This window comes from Neophocaena asiaeorientalis, unplaced genomic scaffold, assembly GCF_003031525.2.
Source record: "Neophocaena asiaeorientalis asiaeorientalis breed wild unplaced genomic scaffold, Neophocaena_asiaeorientalis_V1.1 scaffold253, whole genome shotgun sequence".
Lineage (NCBI taxonomy): Eukaryota > Metazoa > Chordata > Mammalia > Artiodactyla > Phocoenidae > Neophocaena > Neophocaena asiaeorientalis.
The window spans coordinates 5,834,103-5,851,531 of NW_020174553.1; the positions used below are offsets into that span (position 1 = coordinate 5,834,103).

General features: G+C 38.6%; 1 protein-coding gene across 2 annotated transcripts in view; it reads left to right on the forward strand.

Moving 5' to 3' along the window:
* CYB5R4 (cytochrome b5 reductase 4) overlaps positions 1-17,429 on the forward strand; it is an 82,645-nt gene that overhangs the window by 10,115 nt on the left and 55,101 nt on the right. For both annotated transcript variants that reach the window (XM_024757426.1, XM_024757425.1), the window contains exon 3: positions 16,433-16,533. In XM_024757426.1, the coding sequence (XP_024613194.1) occupies positions 16,433-16,533 (101 nt within the window). The remainder of the gene's footprint in view (positions 1-16,432; positions 16,534-17,429) is intronic.

A 17,429-nucleotide genomic window follows, 5' to 3' on the forward strand; every position in this document is an offset into this window, starting at 1 on the left:
ATGTTCTGCCTTCTTGTTCCAGCTCTCTTACGAGTGTCTTTTTTGCTGTTTTTTTAGTGCGACATTTTTCACATCCTGTGCTTTTCGTTGGTGATTTCACTGTATACATGCCCCCCGGCCCACAAGGAGAGTGCTGAAGTGCTGTCCCAAGAATGCGGTCATGTGCCTTCCAGAGAAAATATGTTAGATGAGCTTTGTTCAGCCATGAGTCATAGTGCTGTTGACTGTGAATTCAGCGTTCATGAATCTACAGTATGTATTGAATAATATGTCAAGCAGAACATACATTAAACAAGGTTATGTTTTGATTGGTTGACAAAAATGTGACCAGGGGCTTGCAGGAACCTCACCTTGTATTAATATTTTCCCTTAGCGGTGGTTCAGTGTTGGCTAATTCAGTGTTTGAAGTGAGTTTGTAGAACGTAACTGCCTAGAGTAATGAGAATCGACTGTGGTTCTTTAGGTTATCTTTTATTTATACTTCAGTAATAATAAAGTAAAATAAGTTTTATACTTTTTAGGTTAGATTCAAACCCACCAAGAAGAGAGCTGACTTTTTTTAACACCAAGTTCTTTTCTCCAGGTTTCCTTAGCTCCCTGCTTCAGTGCTGTTTTGAGAAACTAGTATTTCTGTCTCTAGCTGAGAAACTTTTTCTATCTGAAAATTTTCTTCTAGAAGCAGTTTTTCAAGTTTGGAACTAATGCTTTAATATATAATAGAAGGTATTATCACAGTAATATAGAGTGCCTGTAAACAATACTGTATTGTTATTCCAGTTAGCTCAACTATTCTGTACATTGTCTGCTTTGTGTAACAGCCTCCTTACTTGCTTCTTGACAGTTTGCGGATTCTCGAACAACTCCCTTCTACTATCACTTGCTTTAGGAAATACAAACCAACATTTTTTCAGGTCTATTTCCCTTTATTCATCCATTTCTAATCTAATCTGTAGGTTCTCAGGTTGCCTATTATACACCACTTATGCAGGTAATCTAGTCTGTTGATTTTATTCTGTCCTACTGACATATGAGACCATTCCATTTCTTTTACTTTTACTGTGTCTTTATCTCCTTAATTGTTATTCAATCTCTTCTTTCTTTTTTTGACTCTTCCTCTCTCTGTACCACCCTTTCCATTCACTAAAAATCCACTAGAGGGGAAAAAACTGGTGTTCTGGGCGAGTGGAGGAGGGCCTCATCTAACCCTCAAGTGTTTTGCTTGATTGACACAGTGGTTTACAGACTTCAGCCAACATTTAGACATTTCCTTTATAAGAAAGTTTTTGATTACAAATTCAATTTTAAAGAAATTTTTAGGGCAATTCAAATTTTCTCTTTTTCTTGTGTCAGTTTTTATAAGTTACGTTTCTCAGTATATTTGTTAATTTCATCTGTTATTTACCATGTTGGCATAAAGTTGTTTATAACATGCTCTTATTATCTCTTTAATGTCTTTAGGTTCTATAGTGATAGACCCTTTTTCATTCCTAATATTGATAGTCTTTGGTTTTTTTCCTTTATCAGTCTTACCAGAAGTTTATCAGTCTTAACTTTCGGCTTTGATTTTCTCTGTTCCTTGTCCATTTTCTATTCACTGATTTCTACTCTTGTTACTGGGGAGGTGACTTTTAATTTCTCTTCTTCAACATTGGCATCTATACTTCTGTGGTGATAATTTGCTTGCAATAACTCTTGTTATAGTCTTAGTTAATGTCTGAATTACCTGGTAGCAGGAAATTCAGTGTTGGCATTTTTATCCCGATTTACATTTTAGCTGTTGCCATTATCTTTTTACCAGAGATTTTTGCTCACTTAAACTTATTATCCAGTCACATAATTCTCAGATTTTTAATTAAAATCACATATATAGCTCAGTATTCTTTATAAGAAGTGTTTTCTGTTTTTAAACAGCTTAGCAGGTTGATGATGTGTGAGATCTGTGCTATGTGCTAAGTGTTTACTTCTCCCAACAAACCTATGAAGTAGGTATTCTGATTCACAGATGGAGGCATGGAAACTTAGTGAATCCTCATTTTCCAAATGATGAAACTGCAGCTGAGAAAGTATATTAGTGGGGACTCATGGATGTAAGTGGCAGAAACTCCAGCCTAATTTGGTTTAAGCAGAAGGCTAAAAAGTTACAGGTGGAGCTGACTTGAGGTGAGGATTGGTACAGGGGCTCAGGTGGTGTCCTCAGGATCTGCTTTCACACTGTCTGTCAGTTTCCCTTCTGGGCTTGCTCCATTTTAGGACTAACTCTTCACAGCAGCAAGATGACCACAGCAACTGTAACCCCAGTTCTTTTCAGGTTCTTTTCCTTTTATCTAATAGCTAAAAGAAAAGCCTTGGAATTGGCTCCGATTGGCACAGTTTTGATCATGTTCTCGTTGCTGGAATTGTAGTTCTATTTAGGGGGAAATGGTGTACTTAATCACTTAAACCTAGGTCACAAGTTCATCCTGTAGCCTAGAGAGGGGCCACAGTGAAGAGTCAGGGAGGAGGATGTGACTCCTTGAAGAAAAACTGCTGCTGTTGCTGGAAGGAGAGTGGACGCTGGGTAGGGAAAACATTAATGCCCGCTACAGAGCATAGAGTAACTTGCCAAAGCCATAGCTGATGAGAATAGAGCCAGTATTTTAACCTAGGCAACCTGATTCTAAGCTGTTATGCTTAAACTACACTGTACTGCTTCCTGTTTTATCATATTCAACTCTAGATTGGATCCTGGCCTAGCCTTTAAGCGTAACTCACTTTGAGTGCCATTCATGAATTAATTTATTATGAAATTACGATGGAGTGCCTGTTACTTGTAGCTCTTCCCTTGTGCTAAATAACATCGCTAATTAACAGTCATACAGGATAGCCTTCCAAGACAATTTTTATTTTTAGTAATTTAATGAAATATAGCTTTTGCTTTCTGTGTGACTTTGTGTGTAGTTGTCATTCATAAAAAATAGAGACTATAGATTTTAACTTTCTCTTTCTCTATATTGGTTCACTCGTTTAATCAGTATTTCTTGGGGTCTACTATGTTTCATGCATGATACCAGGTTCTGGGGAGTGACATGGAAATTTAAAACAGAGCTGGCCCCTGCTCATGGAATTCACAATCTGGCAGGGAACACAAAGTGTTACTCAAGTCTGAGGAGTATTGTGAAGGAAAGGTCTGCTGTGCTAAGAGTGAAGATTCCAGGAGACTGAGTAGAGATGAAAGGTAAATGGGCATTAACCAGGCAGAGAGGAAGGGGAACAATATTACAGGTTCCGGAAAAAGCACGTGCAAAGTCTAGGTGGTGTGATTGTGTGAGAGAAAGAGCCCAAGTGCAACACATAGGTGTTCACTGTGAATATGAGGAACTTCAAGTTAGTGATACCTGTATTCTTTCTTCTCAGTTTCTTGTATTGGAAAGTCAAAGACATCATTCTTTCTAAGGCACACTCTTTCCTAAGGCTTGGCCCTTTATGTGCTCTTATCAGTCCTCTCCAGCGTCTTCTGTGACCTCAGGTAGTTGTTTATCCTACATTGTTGAAACACCCTCAGTTCTTTCCTTTCTTTCTTCCAACAGCTTCTTCCTTTCAAGTCTCCTCATTTTTTCTGGTCCTCTTGGACTTTGCTTCTTCCCCTGGACTTTCTTCCTCAGTATTTGATGTATGTCCTCTGTTAGAACATCTATAACGTTTTTGGGCCATTTCTTCTATTTTTGTCTTTTTATTTAAATTGAGTTTCAGGGTATTAATATGCAGCTTCTCTCCCTACCCCTAGCATCTAGTACAGGGCATGGCTCATGGGCAGTGTTCAGTAAATATCCTTTGAATCACATGTAGGACTTTTAAACCACATATGGTAGGGATATTTTAATGATTTCACAAAATAGTGACCAGTTGAGGGACTTTCATTTTTGCTGTTTCCAGGTTATTGGCTCTTAGAGTTAGGGAATATATCAATTCCTTAATCAAAAAGTTTGTTATTTCTGGACAGTTTTCTGATATATACTCATGGTCAGTTATTCATTTTTGAGCTCATAGAATGTGAGCTGCAGCCTGATGGGGATCCTATATTCTCTCTCCTTTGTACAGCTTCATATTTCCTTTTGCAGACTTTGCACACTGTAGGGGTTAAGTAAATATTGGAGATTTCTTCAGGGCCATTTTTTGCCATTAATATTTTCAATTAAACCTTTTATTTTGAAAAAGCTTCAGACTTTCAAAAAAAGTTGCAAAAGTGATGCTGTGAACTCTAGAAACCCTTCACATGGCTAGATTCACCCATTGTTGACATAGTCATCATTATATTTTAATGAATCCATTTTATCTTCACTACTAACTTATTCTTTATACCTTTTTGTGATCTTTGTTTTAGTCATTGCTGTAAGGGTTTATGATACACAATTTTAATTTATCACAGTCTACCTTCAAATAATATTATACCATTTTACATACAGTGTAAGAATATACTTCCATTTCCTTCTCCAGCGTCTTGTGCTATTATTGTTATTCATTCCGCATATGCTATAAATCCTGCGACATGTTACTATTTTTGCTTTAGACAGTCACTTAGCTTTTAAAGAGATTAAGAAAATGAAAAAAATTACCCACATTTTTACCATATTCAGTGCTTGGTATATTTTTGTGTTGATCCAGATTTCCCTTAAAGAACTGACTTTCACATTTCTTGCACTACAGATTTGCTGGCAATGAATTCTCAGCTTTTGTTCATCTGAAAACATCTTTATTTTGCCTTCATTTTGAGGATACATTATAATTGGGTATAAAATTCTAGGTTGACAGTTTATTTTCCTCAGCGCTTTAAAAATGTCACTCCACAGCCTGGAGGGGTGGAATGGGGAGAGTGGGAGGGAGGGAGACGCAAGAGGGAAGACATGGGAACATATGTATATGTATAGCTGATTCACTTTGTTATAAAGCAGAAACTAACACACCATTGTAAAGCAATTATACCCCAATAAAGATGTTTAAAAAAAAAAAATGTCACTCCATCTTCTAGTTTGCATAGATGAGAACTCTGTTGTCAATTTTTTTTTTGAGGTACACGGGCCTCTCACTGTTGTGGCCTCTCCCGTTGCGGAGCACAGGCTCCGGATGCGCAGGCTCAGCGGCCATGGCTCACGGGCCCAGCCGCTCCGCAGCATGTGGGATCCTCCTGGACCGGGGCACGAACCCGTGTCCCCTGCATTGGCAGGCGGACTCTCAACAGCTGCACCACCAGGGAAGCCCTTGTTGTCATTCTTAATTGTTTTCCTGTAGAATGTAAGGCTTCTTTCTTCTCTGACTGCCTTTAAAATTTTACTTTGCTTTTCAGCAGTTTGACTATGATGTGGTTTTCCTTTTATTTTTTCTGCTTGGGGTTCTCTAAATTAACTTTAGGAAGTTTTGGGCCATTATCTCTTCAAATACTTCTACTCTTCTTTTGGGATTCCAGTTCCATATATGTTAGCCTGTATTGTTCCACAGCTCTTAGATGCACCATTCTGTTTTTTCACTCATTTTTTTCTTTGTGTTTCAGTTTGATCATTTTTGTTGACTTTTCTACGAGTTTACTTATTTTTTCCTCTATTTTGTCTAGTCTGCTGATTAACTCATCAGAGGAATTCTTCATTCTGATATCATGTTTTTCATTTTTTGTGTTTTCATTAGGCTTCTTTGTATAGCTTTCATCTCTGTGCTGAAATTTCCCGTTTATTAAGTGTCAACCTTATTTTCTACTAGATCTTTTAATATATTAATTAGAGTTATTTTAATGTATCTGTCCTATAAGTTCCAGTATATGCACCATCTCTAAGTCTGGTTGTATTGCTGTTTTTCTCTGTTGACAGTGGGTTTTAACATTTTGAAAAATGTGTCTTACAATTTTTTGATTGTGTGTTACACATTGAATATAGATGAACAGTAGAACTTGAGGTATTTATACTCAGAGATGGTACACTTTGGGATGTGAGGGTGATCTGGCTGCGACATCTGTCACCCCATTGATCACCAGGGTTGATTCGGCTGATCTGGATGGCTAGGCGGGTCTCCCCTTTCTCCCTCACCACTCCATGTGCATCCCTCTTGAAGCTGCCTGCTTGGTTGAAGAGGATGACCTTGCCGGATAGAGGGGGACTGTTCTTCCGTCAAGGGTGTATGAGTAGCTGCGCTCCCCTGCTAGAACCTGCAAACAAGCTCTCAGGGTCATTAGTAGGAGAACATAGGGTAGTCAAGCTTCCAATACTCCACACACATCCAAATGAGCTGCTGCATGTGGCAGTCTGCCTTTCTTTAACAGAAGGAAAAAAAAAAGAAGTGGTACACTTTTTCTGGCAGCTAGGTTGAGTCAGCTTAGTTAGTAGTTGATCTGGGTTTGGGGTGGTACACTTTTTCTGGCAGTTAGGTTGAGTCAGCTTAGTTAGTAGTTGATCTGGGTTTGGGGTGGTACACTTTTTCTGGCAGCTAGGTTGAGTCAGCTTAGTTGGTAGTTGATCTGGGTTTGGGGTGATACACTTTTTCTGGCAGTTAGGTTGAGTCAGCTTAGTTGGTAGTTGATCTGGGTTTGGGGTGATACACTTTTTCTGGCAGTTAGGTTGAGTCAGCTTAGTTGGTAGTTGATCTGGGTTTGGGGTGGTACACTTTTTCTGGCAGCTAGGTTGAGTCAGCTTAGTTAGTAGTTGATCTGGGTTTGGGGTGGTACACTTTTTCTGGCAGCTAGGTTGAGTCAGCTTAGTTAGTAGTTGATCTGGGTTTGGGGTGGTACACTTTTTCTGGCAGCTAGGTTGAGTCAGCTTAGTTAGTAGTTGATGTGGGTTTGGGGTGGTACCCTTTTTCTGGCAGCTAGGTTGAGTCAGCTTAGTTAGTAGTTGATCTGGGTTTGGGGTGGTTGTTACTGTTGTCATTGGTGCACCCCTGACTTCAGATTCCTCCAGCAGTAGGTTACCGCTACCTTGATTTTGATGCGGGGCCTTAGCGTTGGAGGATTTTTTCATTGTCCCTGTTCTACTCTTATTAACTGACAGCTTGCCCTATATACTTGCGTAGGGTCTTGCCCCTCTCCCGGTGGCAGACTGCTCTTACTTGTTGTTTGATGCAAGACTTGTGGTGGTAGAAGGGGTTTTGCAGTTTTTCTGTTTCAGCCGCAGTCTTAGGCAGGTCCTGTTACCTGAGCCCCACGGGCTGAGCTTTCTCAGTGATCCTGTCACTTTCCCACTGCCTCTTACTCAGTGCAGGGTTTAGAATGCAGGCAGATTTCTTGCCCATGGCAGCTGAACTTTGCCTTATATCAGGAGGGCAGGAGGAGGACGGGGCAGAGGGCATGGGGTGTGAGCAATTACTCTGCCTGCCTTCCAGTCCTAGAAGTCATCTGTTTCATATCAGCGTAGGATCTCGGCCTGAGTGGGCTTTCTGTCCCTCCTCTAGTGTTTAGCTTACATTTGCCTAATGTCAACGCAGAGTGGAGGAGGATGTGTGTTTCCTGCCCTATCCAGCAGCAGCTAACCTTTGCCTGATATCAGTGCAGGGACTTGAGGATGGGAGGCTTTACTAGCCCTTCCCAGCAACAGACTGCGTTTGCCGCGTGTCAGGGTTGATCTGCAACATGGGTGAATTTCTTGCTCCTTCCTCAGCAGTAGCTGATCCCCACCTTGTACTCCTGCAGGCCCAAAGTATAGATGGCCTTTTCTCGGTACTCCCGCTCTACCCTCAAGTCTTGGAGCAGGTACTACACACCTGGACCACCTATGGACCTTTCTCAGGTCTGCCCTGCTCACGCTATTTCCCATGAGCATCTCATGAGGTGCAAGACGATGAAAAAAGAATTGACTGCATGCAGAATCCCTTTGTATCTGAGCCTCTCAGCGTTCTAAATTGGCACTAGTGCACACTGGGCCCTAAAAGAGTTGGTTAAAATTCCCGTTGTTTTATAGCAGCATCTCTTTTGCCTGTGCTCTGTCAAAGGTGAAGTGGTTCATATGTCCGATTTCCTCAGAGGGGCTTGTCACCCTGTGGAATTTAGATATTTGGTTGCCTTACCACATCACCTCACCAATAGACTCAGAAACTTGCAGCGTTTTGGAACTTCGCTGGTGGCGCAGTGGTTAAGAATCCACCTGCCAATGCAGGGGACACAGGTTCGAGCCCTGGTCCGGGAAGACCCCACATGCCACGCAACTACGGAAGCCCGCGTGCCTAGAGCCCGTGCTCCGCAACAAGAGAAGCCACCGCGATGAGAAGCCCGTGCACCACAAAGAAGAGTAACCCCAGCTCGCGGCAACTAGAGAAAGTCTGCACGCAGCAAGGAAGACCCAACACAGCCAAAAATAAATAAATAAAATAAATAAATTTATATATAAAAAAAAATCCTCAAAAAAAACTTACAGTGTTTTTGGATTATCTGGTTTTTTTCTTTTTGTTAAGGGTGGGAGCAGTTTTTTCTACTTCTTAAGTTCATCATTATACCTGTTTTTTTTCTTTTCCCAGCCATGCCGCTCAGCTTGCAGATCTTAGTTCCCCGACCAGAGAATGAACCTGGGCCCTCAGCAGTGAAATCGCGGAGTCCTAACCACTGGACTGCCAGGGAATTCCCCATCATTACATCTTAATTAATCTTTGCAGCTGGCTTGTTTCGGAAGATAGGAAATAACTCAAAGCATAAGGACATATTTGGGTTTTTTTTCCAGGTAACTAATAGCAAGGCAGTTCAGTGTTGGTAGCTGTCATTGGTAGCCCTAAGGCACAGGCAAACAGAGGGAAATGATCCCACGGAATAGGAAAGAGTGGGGTAGTCGGAAAACTGATCTTTTAGAGATAGGGTGTCTTGTTTATTACTGGTGTAAGTTGTAAACCCAGTTTAAGAATAGTAAACGTGTCCGGTGCTAGTAATGTTTGGTCATTATTCTCTCTAGGAGAAGTTTGTGGATTTTTTTTTAAATACTCAGAGTGTAACTGACTGCTCAGACTGTTGGTTAATTTTTCATGCTTTCACAGGTCAGTTTACTTTTAATGAAACTTAAATGTCAGGGCTCTTTTTCCTAATACTAATAATGTAACATAAGATGACCTTTGATAATTATGGCCAGTCAACCTTGTGAAGTGCTTGGAGGCCTTTATTACATTCCATTTAAATTTTCCTGGGCAAACTGAGGCATTCAGACCAGATTCTTTTAGCTCTTTTATTAATTAGACTGGCCATCATTGAAGTCGTTTGGTGCAGTTTGAAGCTCTAAGTTATATTCAGGACAGTTGCTGTCTGGTTCTCATTTCTCTGAGGTAGTGCTGGTCTCATTTCTAGTCTTTTTTTTTTTTTCCTCTTAAAAACTGTGCACCAGAGCTTGGCAGTTAATAAGTACTTAAGATACTAATTTTAATTTTAGAGACTTTTGTCAAATGTTCTGCCTCTTCATAGTGAGAGTGATGGCCCAGAAAGGTGAATGGAAGTTCCACGTGTATGGGCAGAACATTTTTTTTATGAATTGACTGGGGGCAGTGGCAGGGATCCCCAGCCTACTATATGTAAATCTTTTCTTTTAGGCTACAATCTTCTAATCATCTGCAAATAACTTCTGCTGCGATGGGTGGTAGGAGGTGGATCTTAGTGTTTTGACACGTAGACTTTTACTTCTCATTTTTAGTTCAAGCCCCTCCTCCACTAATTGCCACTTCCCTGAGTGTAATGTGTCTCTGGTTCCTTGTCTCTAGAGAGTAAACCTACACTTCTTGTGGGTTGGGAAGGGGGCTTACTACTTGGTTGCCTCCTGCACCCTCACTTTCAGAACTACCTGGATTACTGATTACTCCACCTTTTGGGGGTTCTGCTGCACATACTGGCTTTGTTTATAGGTTTCCCTCCGATTTACACATAGGCCTTATTTTACCTTTCTTCACTCTGCTAAGTAAATTATTGCTTATCATTTGGTTTTCAGTCTTCCAAAACTTTACTGCTCTCATGTCCTCTTCTGATTTCTGTGTCTCTGTGGTTTTATGTCTTATTTATTCTTTGTAGTCATTAGGAAGATTGCAGGAATGTGAGAGGCAATGTGTGCTTTTAATCCCAAAGTCCTGAGATACTCTATTATCCAACACCTTGCGAGCCTACATTCTATTATTCTTAAATACCAAGGCCACATTTACTTTAAATCATTATAAAATCCATTTATCTTTCATTAATATCTTTTCCATTTGTCTCTATTGAAATTAGCAAGATAATTGCCTAGTTTTCTAAAATATTAGGCAGAATTCTGCTCTTAGGTGTAACTGATTAACTCCTTTTGGACTTAAACTCCAGCAAATACTGACTATAAATTGAGGACAACATATTAAAAAAAAAAACTATCTAAAAACACTGGTGAGCAACCAAAAGCAGACAGAAACTAGAGGGTAATGGCCATCTGTATTTAGAAGAAGGAACTGTCACTGGGTGAATTGCCATTTCCTGTGGCATTTGATTTGAGGTCATGCCCAAGTTGGTACTGTGAAGGGTGGCTAAAATTCAGATGGAGGCTCCCAGTCTTGAGTTGAAGAACTAGATGACAGAGTTTGGGGCATTTGTACTAACTGAAAAATGAGGAAGAAAATCCAGAAAAAGAGATCCAGAGAGGGATATAAACTGTCTAAATCTTGCATACGGACAAACTCTAGGCAGCCTAACTAAGGCTAAAAGGATTGAACAGAGGTTTTAGTTTCCATTCCCCCAAAGGGGAAACAGAGTTGAGAGTTTGAGGCCAGTCAAGTTAATTGCCTACTAAAACAGTCAGTACTCTTTGGAGGAATGTAACAGAATCCAGAATTTCTACAACATACTATTTACAGTGGCCAGAATATAATCCAAAGTTTCTAGACATGCTCAAGAGAAAAGGCAGTTATTAGAGACTGACCCTGAGATGATCCGGATGTTGAATTTAGTTCACAAGGATTTTAAAGCACCTATTACAGCAATACTCAAGGAAGTAGGGAAACAGATGTATAATGAATGAACAAATAGGAGACTATAAAAAATGGGAATGTAGAACTGAGAAATACAATACATGAAGTAAAACATTTTACAAAATGGGCCTAATAGCAAACTGGACCTAACAAAAAGGAAGCTTAGTGAACTGGCAGATAGATTAATAGAAATTATCTGTAGAACAGAGAGGAAAATGACCCAAAGTAAAATGAATGGAGGCTCAGGGACCTCTGGGATAAAATAGAAATGTCTAATATATATTTATTTGGAATTCCAGAAGGAGAGGAATGACAGAATGGAACAGAAAAATATTTGAAGAAATATTGGCCAAAATTTTTCCAAATTTGGTGAAAGACATAAAATTGTCATTTCAGAAGCTTAGCAAAACCACACATGATCAATGCAAAGAAAATCACATAGGGACATGATATTCAGACTGTTGAAAGCCAAAGATAAAATCTTGAGAACAGCCAGAAGAAAAACACCTGGACGCTATAAGAAGGACTGCTGAAGAGAATAAAATAACACCATCAACTCTGAATTCTATATCATTAAAGATACTCTAAGGATGAAGATGAAATAAAGACTTTTTTGGATAAACAAAAACTACGAACTTAGTATCAGCAAACCTATACTACAAGGAGCTCTAAAGGAAATCCATCAGGTTAAAGGGTAATGATACCAGATGGAAACTCAGATCTTTAGGAAATAGTAAATATGTGAGGAAAGAGACAGGATTACTTTTTTTCCTCTTATCTTTTAAAAAATACATGACTTTCTAAAGCAAAACTATAACATTGTATTGTGGGGTTACATAAAGTATCAGGGATGGAGGGTGGTAAATTGTTCTTACATGTGAAGGGGTACAACATTGACTCAAGTAAACTGGTTAAACTTAGGGATATATATTGTAACCCCTAGAACAGTCACTTAAAATATAATGCAGATAGGTATACTAAAAAGCCAATAGATAAAATGAAATTCTCAAAAAACATTTGGTTAGCCCAAAAGAAGTCAGGGAAAGAGGAATAGAGACAAAAACAGAAAACTTGAAGGAAAAAAAAAGAAAGAAGAAAACTTGGGGCTGAGGAGGGAGGCTAATAAGATGGTAGCTCTGAATTCAATCACATCAGTAACTAATTTAAGTGTAAATGGACCAGTTATTCTAATTGAAAGATAAGGGATTTTCTGTGTGCGTATATGTATCGAGACCTAACTACATGATATCTGTGAGATATATACTTTAAATATAAAGACACAGGTTGAAAATAAATGTGTAGGAAAAAGTATACTATCTAAATAGTAAATATAGGGAATTCCCTGGTGGTCCAGTGGTTAGGACTTGGTGCTTTCCCTGCCCTGGGCCTGGGTTCAGTCCTTGGTCGCGGAACTAAGATCCCGCAAGGCATGTGGCATGGCCAAAAAACCCCCAAAATGGTAAATATAGTAAGATTGGGCTAGATTAATAGCAGATAAAAAACTATTACCAAAGAAAAGACTCTTACTAGAGATAAAGACATTTTATAATGTTGAAAGGGTCATTAGGAAGACTTTATGCCTGATAACAAAGCTTCAAAATACACGAAGCAAACATTAATAGAATTGAAAGAAAAAATTCAAATCCATAACCATTGTTGTGTATTTTAACACCCTCTTAGCAGTTGTTAGAACTAGATAAACATCAGACGTAAAATAATGAAAACAATATGCAGTTTCTTTACTGAACACAAGATGGCAAAGTAGTCACAGTACTTGCAAAAATGGATCTGCGTATTTGAATACAGTGAAATATGCCATGATTTTACTATGTGAGCACACCCTTTTCCTTCATTTATTGTAGAGCCAACAAAATGAACAGTGGTGATTAGTGAAATAAACAGGAATACTGCAGTATAGTAGCATAATACTTTGTATATACATGATAGACGTTAAATAAACTTTTGTTGAATTAATGTAATGTGGGGCTTTGGAGTTACATTTGTGTTTGAATTTTAAAACAAAATTATTTTAAAAGCTAATTATAAAACTACCACTTTTACTTATAGCAGTAGTTCTTAAACTTTTTGGTTTTAAGATCCGTTTACTCCTTTAAAAATTACTGAGGACCCCAAAGAACGTCTATTTATCATGGTCATATTTATTGATGTTTACCCTTCAGAAATTAAAATTGAGAAATTGAAAGAATTTAAAAAATTGATTTAAAAATAAACTCACTGTATGTTATCATAAGTAATAATATTTTCATGAAAAATAACTATATTTTCCAAAACAAAACATAGTGAGAAAGTGACATTGTTTTACATGTTGGCAAATATCTTTAATGTATGGCTTAATAGATAACAACCATATTCTCATATCAACTTCTGCATTTAATCTTGTACACTTGTGAAAGAATTTTTTTTTTTTTTTTTGTGAAAGAATTTTTTAAAAAAGGCAGGCAGCATCTTAGTATTGCTATGAAAAAGTTTTGACCTTGGACCACCAAAAGAGTCTTGAGCTTTGCAGGAGCCCCCGGACCATAGTTTGAAACTCTCTGACTTACGACATAGAACAAAGAAAAAGTGAAAAATTACTAGTTAGTGGGTGTGTGGCCTGAACCATGGGGATGCCCTTCCCTCCTTATTAGTGGGCTGTCAGGGTTCACATATATGGGTACCTAACCTGAAAAATTGTGGGAGCCCCATCTGGGAGCTAGATTAATAGATATGAAAGGTCCACTTGTGTCTTCCATTGTGCTGTGTCATCTAGAGCTGGGGGTTGAGAATAGTTTGGGTCATGCTGCAGTCCAGTTCTGTGTTCAGTTATCTGAGATATGATGTGTGATTCAGGTTCCACAGGTGGCAAAAGGCTTTTCCTCTCTAAGGGGAGTTGGAGTAGTGACTAAAAAAAGAGCGGTCTGGAATTGGAACCTTCACATATTGCTGCAGAGAATGGAAAACAGTTCCTCAAAAGGTTAAACATGGATTGCTGTGTGACCCAGGAAGTTCACTCCTTGGTATATACTCAACAGAAATACAAATATATGCCCACACAAAGCCATGTGCACAAACGTTCATAGCAGCATTATTCATAAAAGCTAAAAAGTGGAAACAACCTAAATGTCCCCGAGCTGATGGATGGGTAACTAAAATGTAGCCCATCCATACATGAAATATTATTCAGCTGGAAAAAGGAATGAAGTACTGATACATGCAACACCATGGATGAACCTTGAAAATAGTATACTAAGTGAGAGAAGGCAAACACAAGAGACTACAAATTGTGTGATTCCATTTATGTGAAATGCCCTAAATATTTAAATCTAAAGAGACAGAAAGTACCTTTGTGGTTACCTGAGGCTGGAGAAGATGGGAGGAATGCTACCTGAAAAATGTTTCTGCATGTTGTTAAATTGTACTGTATGTTATGTGGTCCGTGGCCTCTGTATAGGGACTCAGATCTTTGCAATATCAATATCAAAAACTCGAAGGGAGTCTTCTGCCTTTAAATAACTAATGAGTCTCTGTTTGTTTGTTGTTCCATTTTAATACTTTTTAAGATCTGGTAATGAGACCACTGTAACTAGTATCTCCTTTGGCCTTAGCTTCTAGGAAGTTCAGGACCGCATTTAACTGCTCAATCATAGTAAAACTGTTAGCTAGGCTAGGCAACTGGTATATTTTCTTTTCTTTTACACGTTTTAGTGTGTGTTTTTAAAATTTGTACGCACAAACTTACACAAACTTAAAGTTAATATATTACTGTAAGATGCCCATAGTCTTTATCAGTAGCAGTTGGGGTTTAAATTACAACAAAAATATACGTGAAAAACCAGAGGCAGCGTTTGCCAAGATGGAAGAGTTCTTTGTGTGTAAAATGGCAACATTAGTTTTCAGGTTATACCTGAAATGATACTGATCCTTGAACTAAGCTTTTCAACAAGCAGTTTTAAACTAGATGTTATATCTTTAAAAGCCTATTGGGAATAATTCTGATCCTAATCATTACTTCAGACATTTGTGGTCTGTGGAATTTGGAGCATTAAACAATAGCAAAAATTCCTTCTAAATTTGGTGGGGAAAGGTGAATGGGGAAGGAGAGACAGGGGAACTCTGCCAGTTTTGTTTTTTTTTTTTCTTTTCCTGACTTTTTTGGAGGACTGCTGGAAGAGAGATTTTGTGAATTTACTTCTTTTTGTGAATTGCCTTTAAGCAATTTTATAAAGAAACCTGGACTGCTTGGTTATTTTCCAAAATTAAACTGGTGGAAAAATTACAGTACCTTTCTTGAGTCTGAAATTCAACTACTTTCCTTCCAAGATTATTATATAGGATGAACATTTAAAATTATCTGAGGTTATTTAAATTCATGGAAGTCATTACATAAGGAATAGTCCTGGATATAAGAAAACCAGTTGTCCTCCTTGCACTCTTGAGGAGTCTTGAGGGCTGGATTTGTCTGCTCTCTAGTTTACTACAAGTGAAGGATTAAAAAGGAATTCACTTCCTTGGGTAGACTATTCATTGAGCTATTCTCCTATATTTCTTGTTCCCTATTCCTTCTTCTTAAAAAAATAAAAACATAGTTAAATATGTGAACAGATAAAGTAAATATTGGGGAAGATGAAAGGATTATTAAGATCTAAATAATAATCTTGGTTCCTTGCGCAACTGCAGAGAAGAATTGTGCTTGCTTTCGCAGACCGTGCCTCAGTGGCCCAGTCACCATCTCAGCCTTTACTGAGATGATCAACAAATGGGTGACAGCTCCATTCTTTTTCATCAGATTCTCCTGCCAGGGCAGTAGAGGACGATGAAGTGGTAATATGAGAGAGAGAGGTGGGGGCAGAGAGAACTGTTAAATATTATATACGGTGTTTCATTATTTCTTTGCCTTAGGAGGCAGTTCTCTATAGGTCTTTGCACACCTGCATAGCTTGCGAGCAGGTGCGCCGACTGTCATTGTTCTAGGCAGTCTTTTCAGGGATGTTTGCGTAGTGCACAACCTTAGATGGTAGAGCTAGTGTCTCCCTCTAGAGTAAAGGACAGCTTTGCTTACTGTTCAGTATAATAGAGATCATGTCTCCCTCCACAGCAGAGGGCCAGGTGTATTGCCCTTTAGAAAATGTTCGCGCTTCCTAAGCTCAAGGTTGCTCTTCCGTCATGAAGCACATTGAGGTTACAGGTGTTATCTGGCCCTCTTCACATAGCTCTGTGGGAATTGGGGTTCAGGGAACTCTTGCAGATGCTGATATTCTAGTTACCTCTACTGATGTAAGTACTAAGCTCTCCTTTGTTTCTAACCTGGGAGTCTCGTGTTTTCTGTCAGGACCCATGAAACTGGCAGGCTAACTTGTTAGCTTGCAAGTATGGTGAAATCTCAGACCCCTCATATTCTTAATACTTCTAAATAATGGTTTGTTAAATGGAATGTATTTGGAAAAATTTATTGAAACTTCGATTTCTAATTTGTGCAGTTTGTAAGAAGTTCATTTAGGGTGTTATTTCTCCTTATTTCATGTAGGGTTTGTTTATAATGTCAGCCCGTACATGGAGTATCACCCTGGTGGAGAAGAGGAACTTATGAGTGCAGCGGGATCAGATGGTACTGACCTTTTTGACCAGGTAAGGTGCTGAAAGTGACCATTCCCTCACAGTGGAGGAGTGCTCTTAGGTTCAGCAGTGCGACAGTGGTAGAAAGAAAGAAAATAGTGGCATAAATTTCAGACGTGTGGCTTGAATTTTGAAGTGTGGGAAGATGCTCATAAGTAACAACTGTTCGTTTAATTTGAATTATTTTACTAACAGTTTAGAGTTGCTCTCAGATCTGTATCTGGGAGTTTACTCTTAAGTGTTTGCTGGTCCTCTGCTGGTAACTGTTTACTCAGTTTTGATCAATTTTGATAATGGTGATGACTGACTTATAGGAGGCGGTGACCATTAGAGGAAATAACAAGTCCCTTAGCTTCTTTGCTCATTTGGGGATTGTTACATAATCAGCCTGTCTTGCTGTACTAAGTCTGCATATTATGTAGAAAGATCATTAATGAATAGAAAACATTTTTCCTAGAGGTAGCAGAGATTCTGTAGTATGTGTCAAAAGATACTTAAATTAGTCACTTTTCCCCCTTATATTTATTAAAAACAATGATTAGCTCTTATACTGTTTAAAAATCATGTAGAATATGATAATTACTATCAATTGGCTGAACTGCTATTTTGAAACAACTATCTTGAGAAGAATAGAAATTGGTCTTTGTCTCACAAACGCTTTATTTTGTATTTTAGCGATGATTAACCATGTTGTAGTACTGGGTTTTTACCATCTGAGATACCTGTATCAGATTGGGTTATTTTTAGAGTTGCGTTCTGAACAAATGAAATTTGATTTCTGTTCCTCTTACCTTCTCATCCGTTGTAGGATTTATTTTTTGACCAGGATACCAGAAATACAATTTGTTTTGTATTTTAATGTACTTACATGCATCTGCTTAAATAACCGAATCTCATTTGCTGTTAAT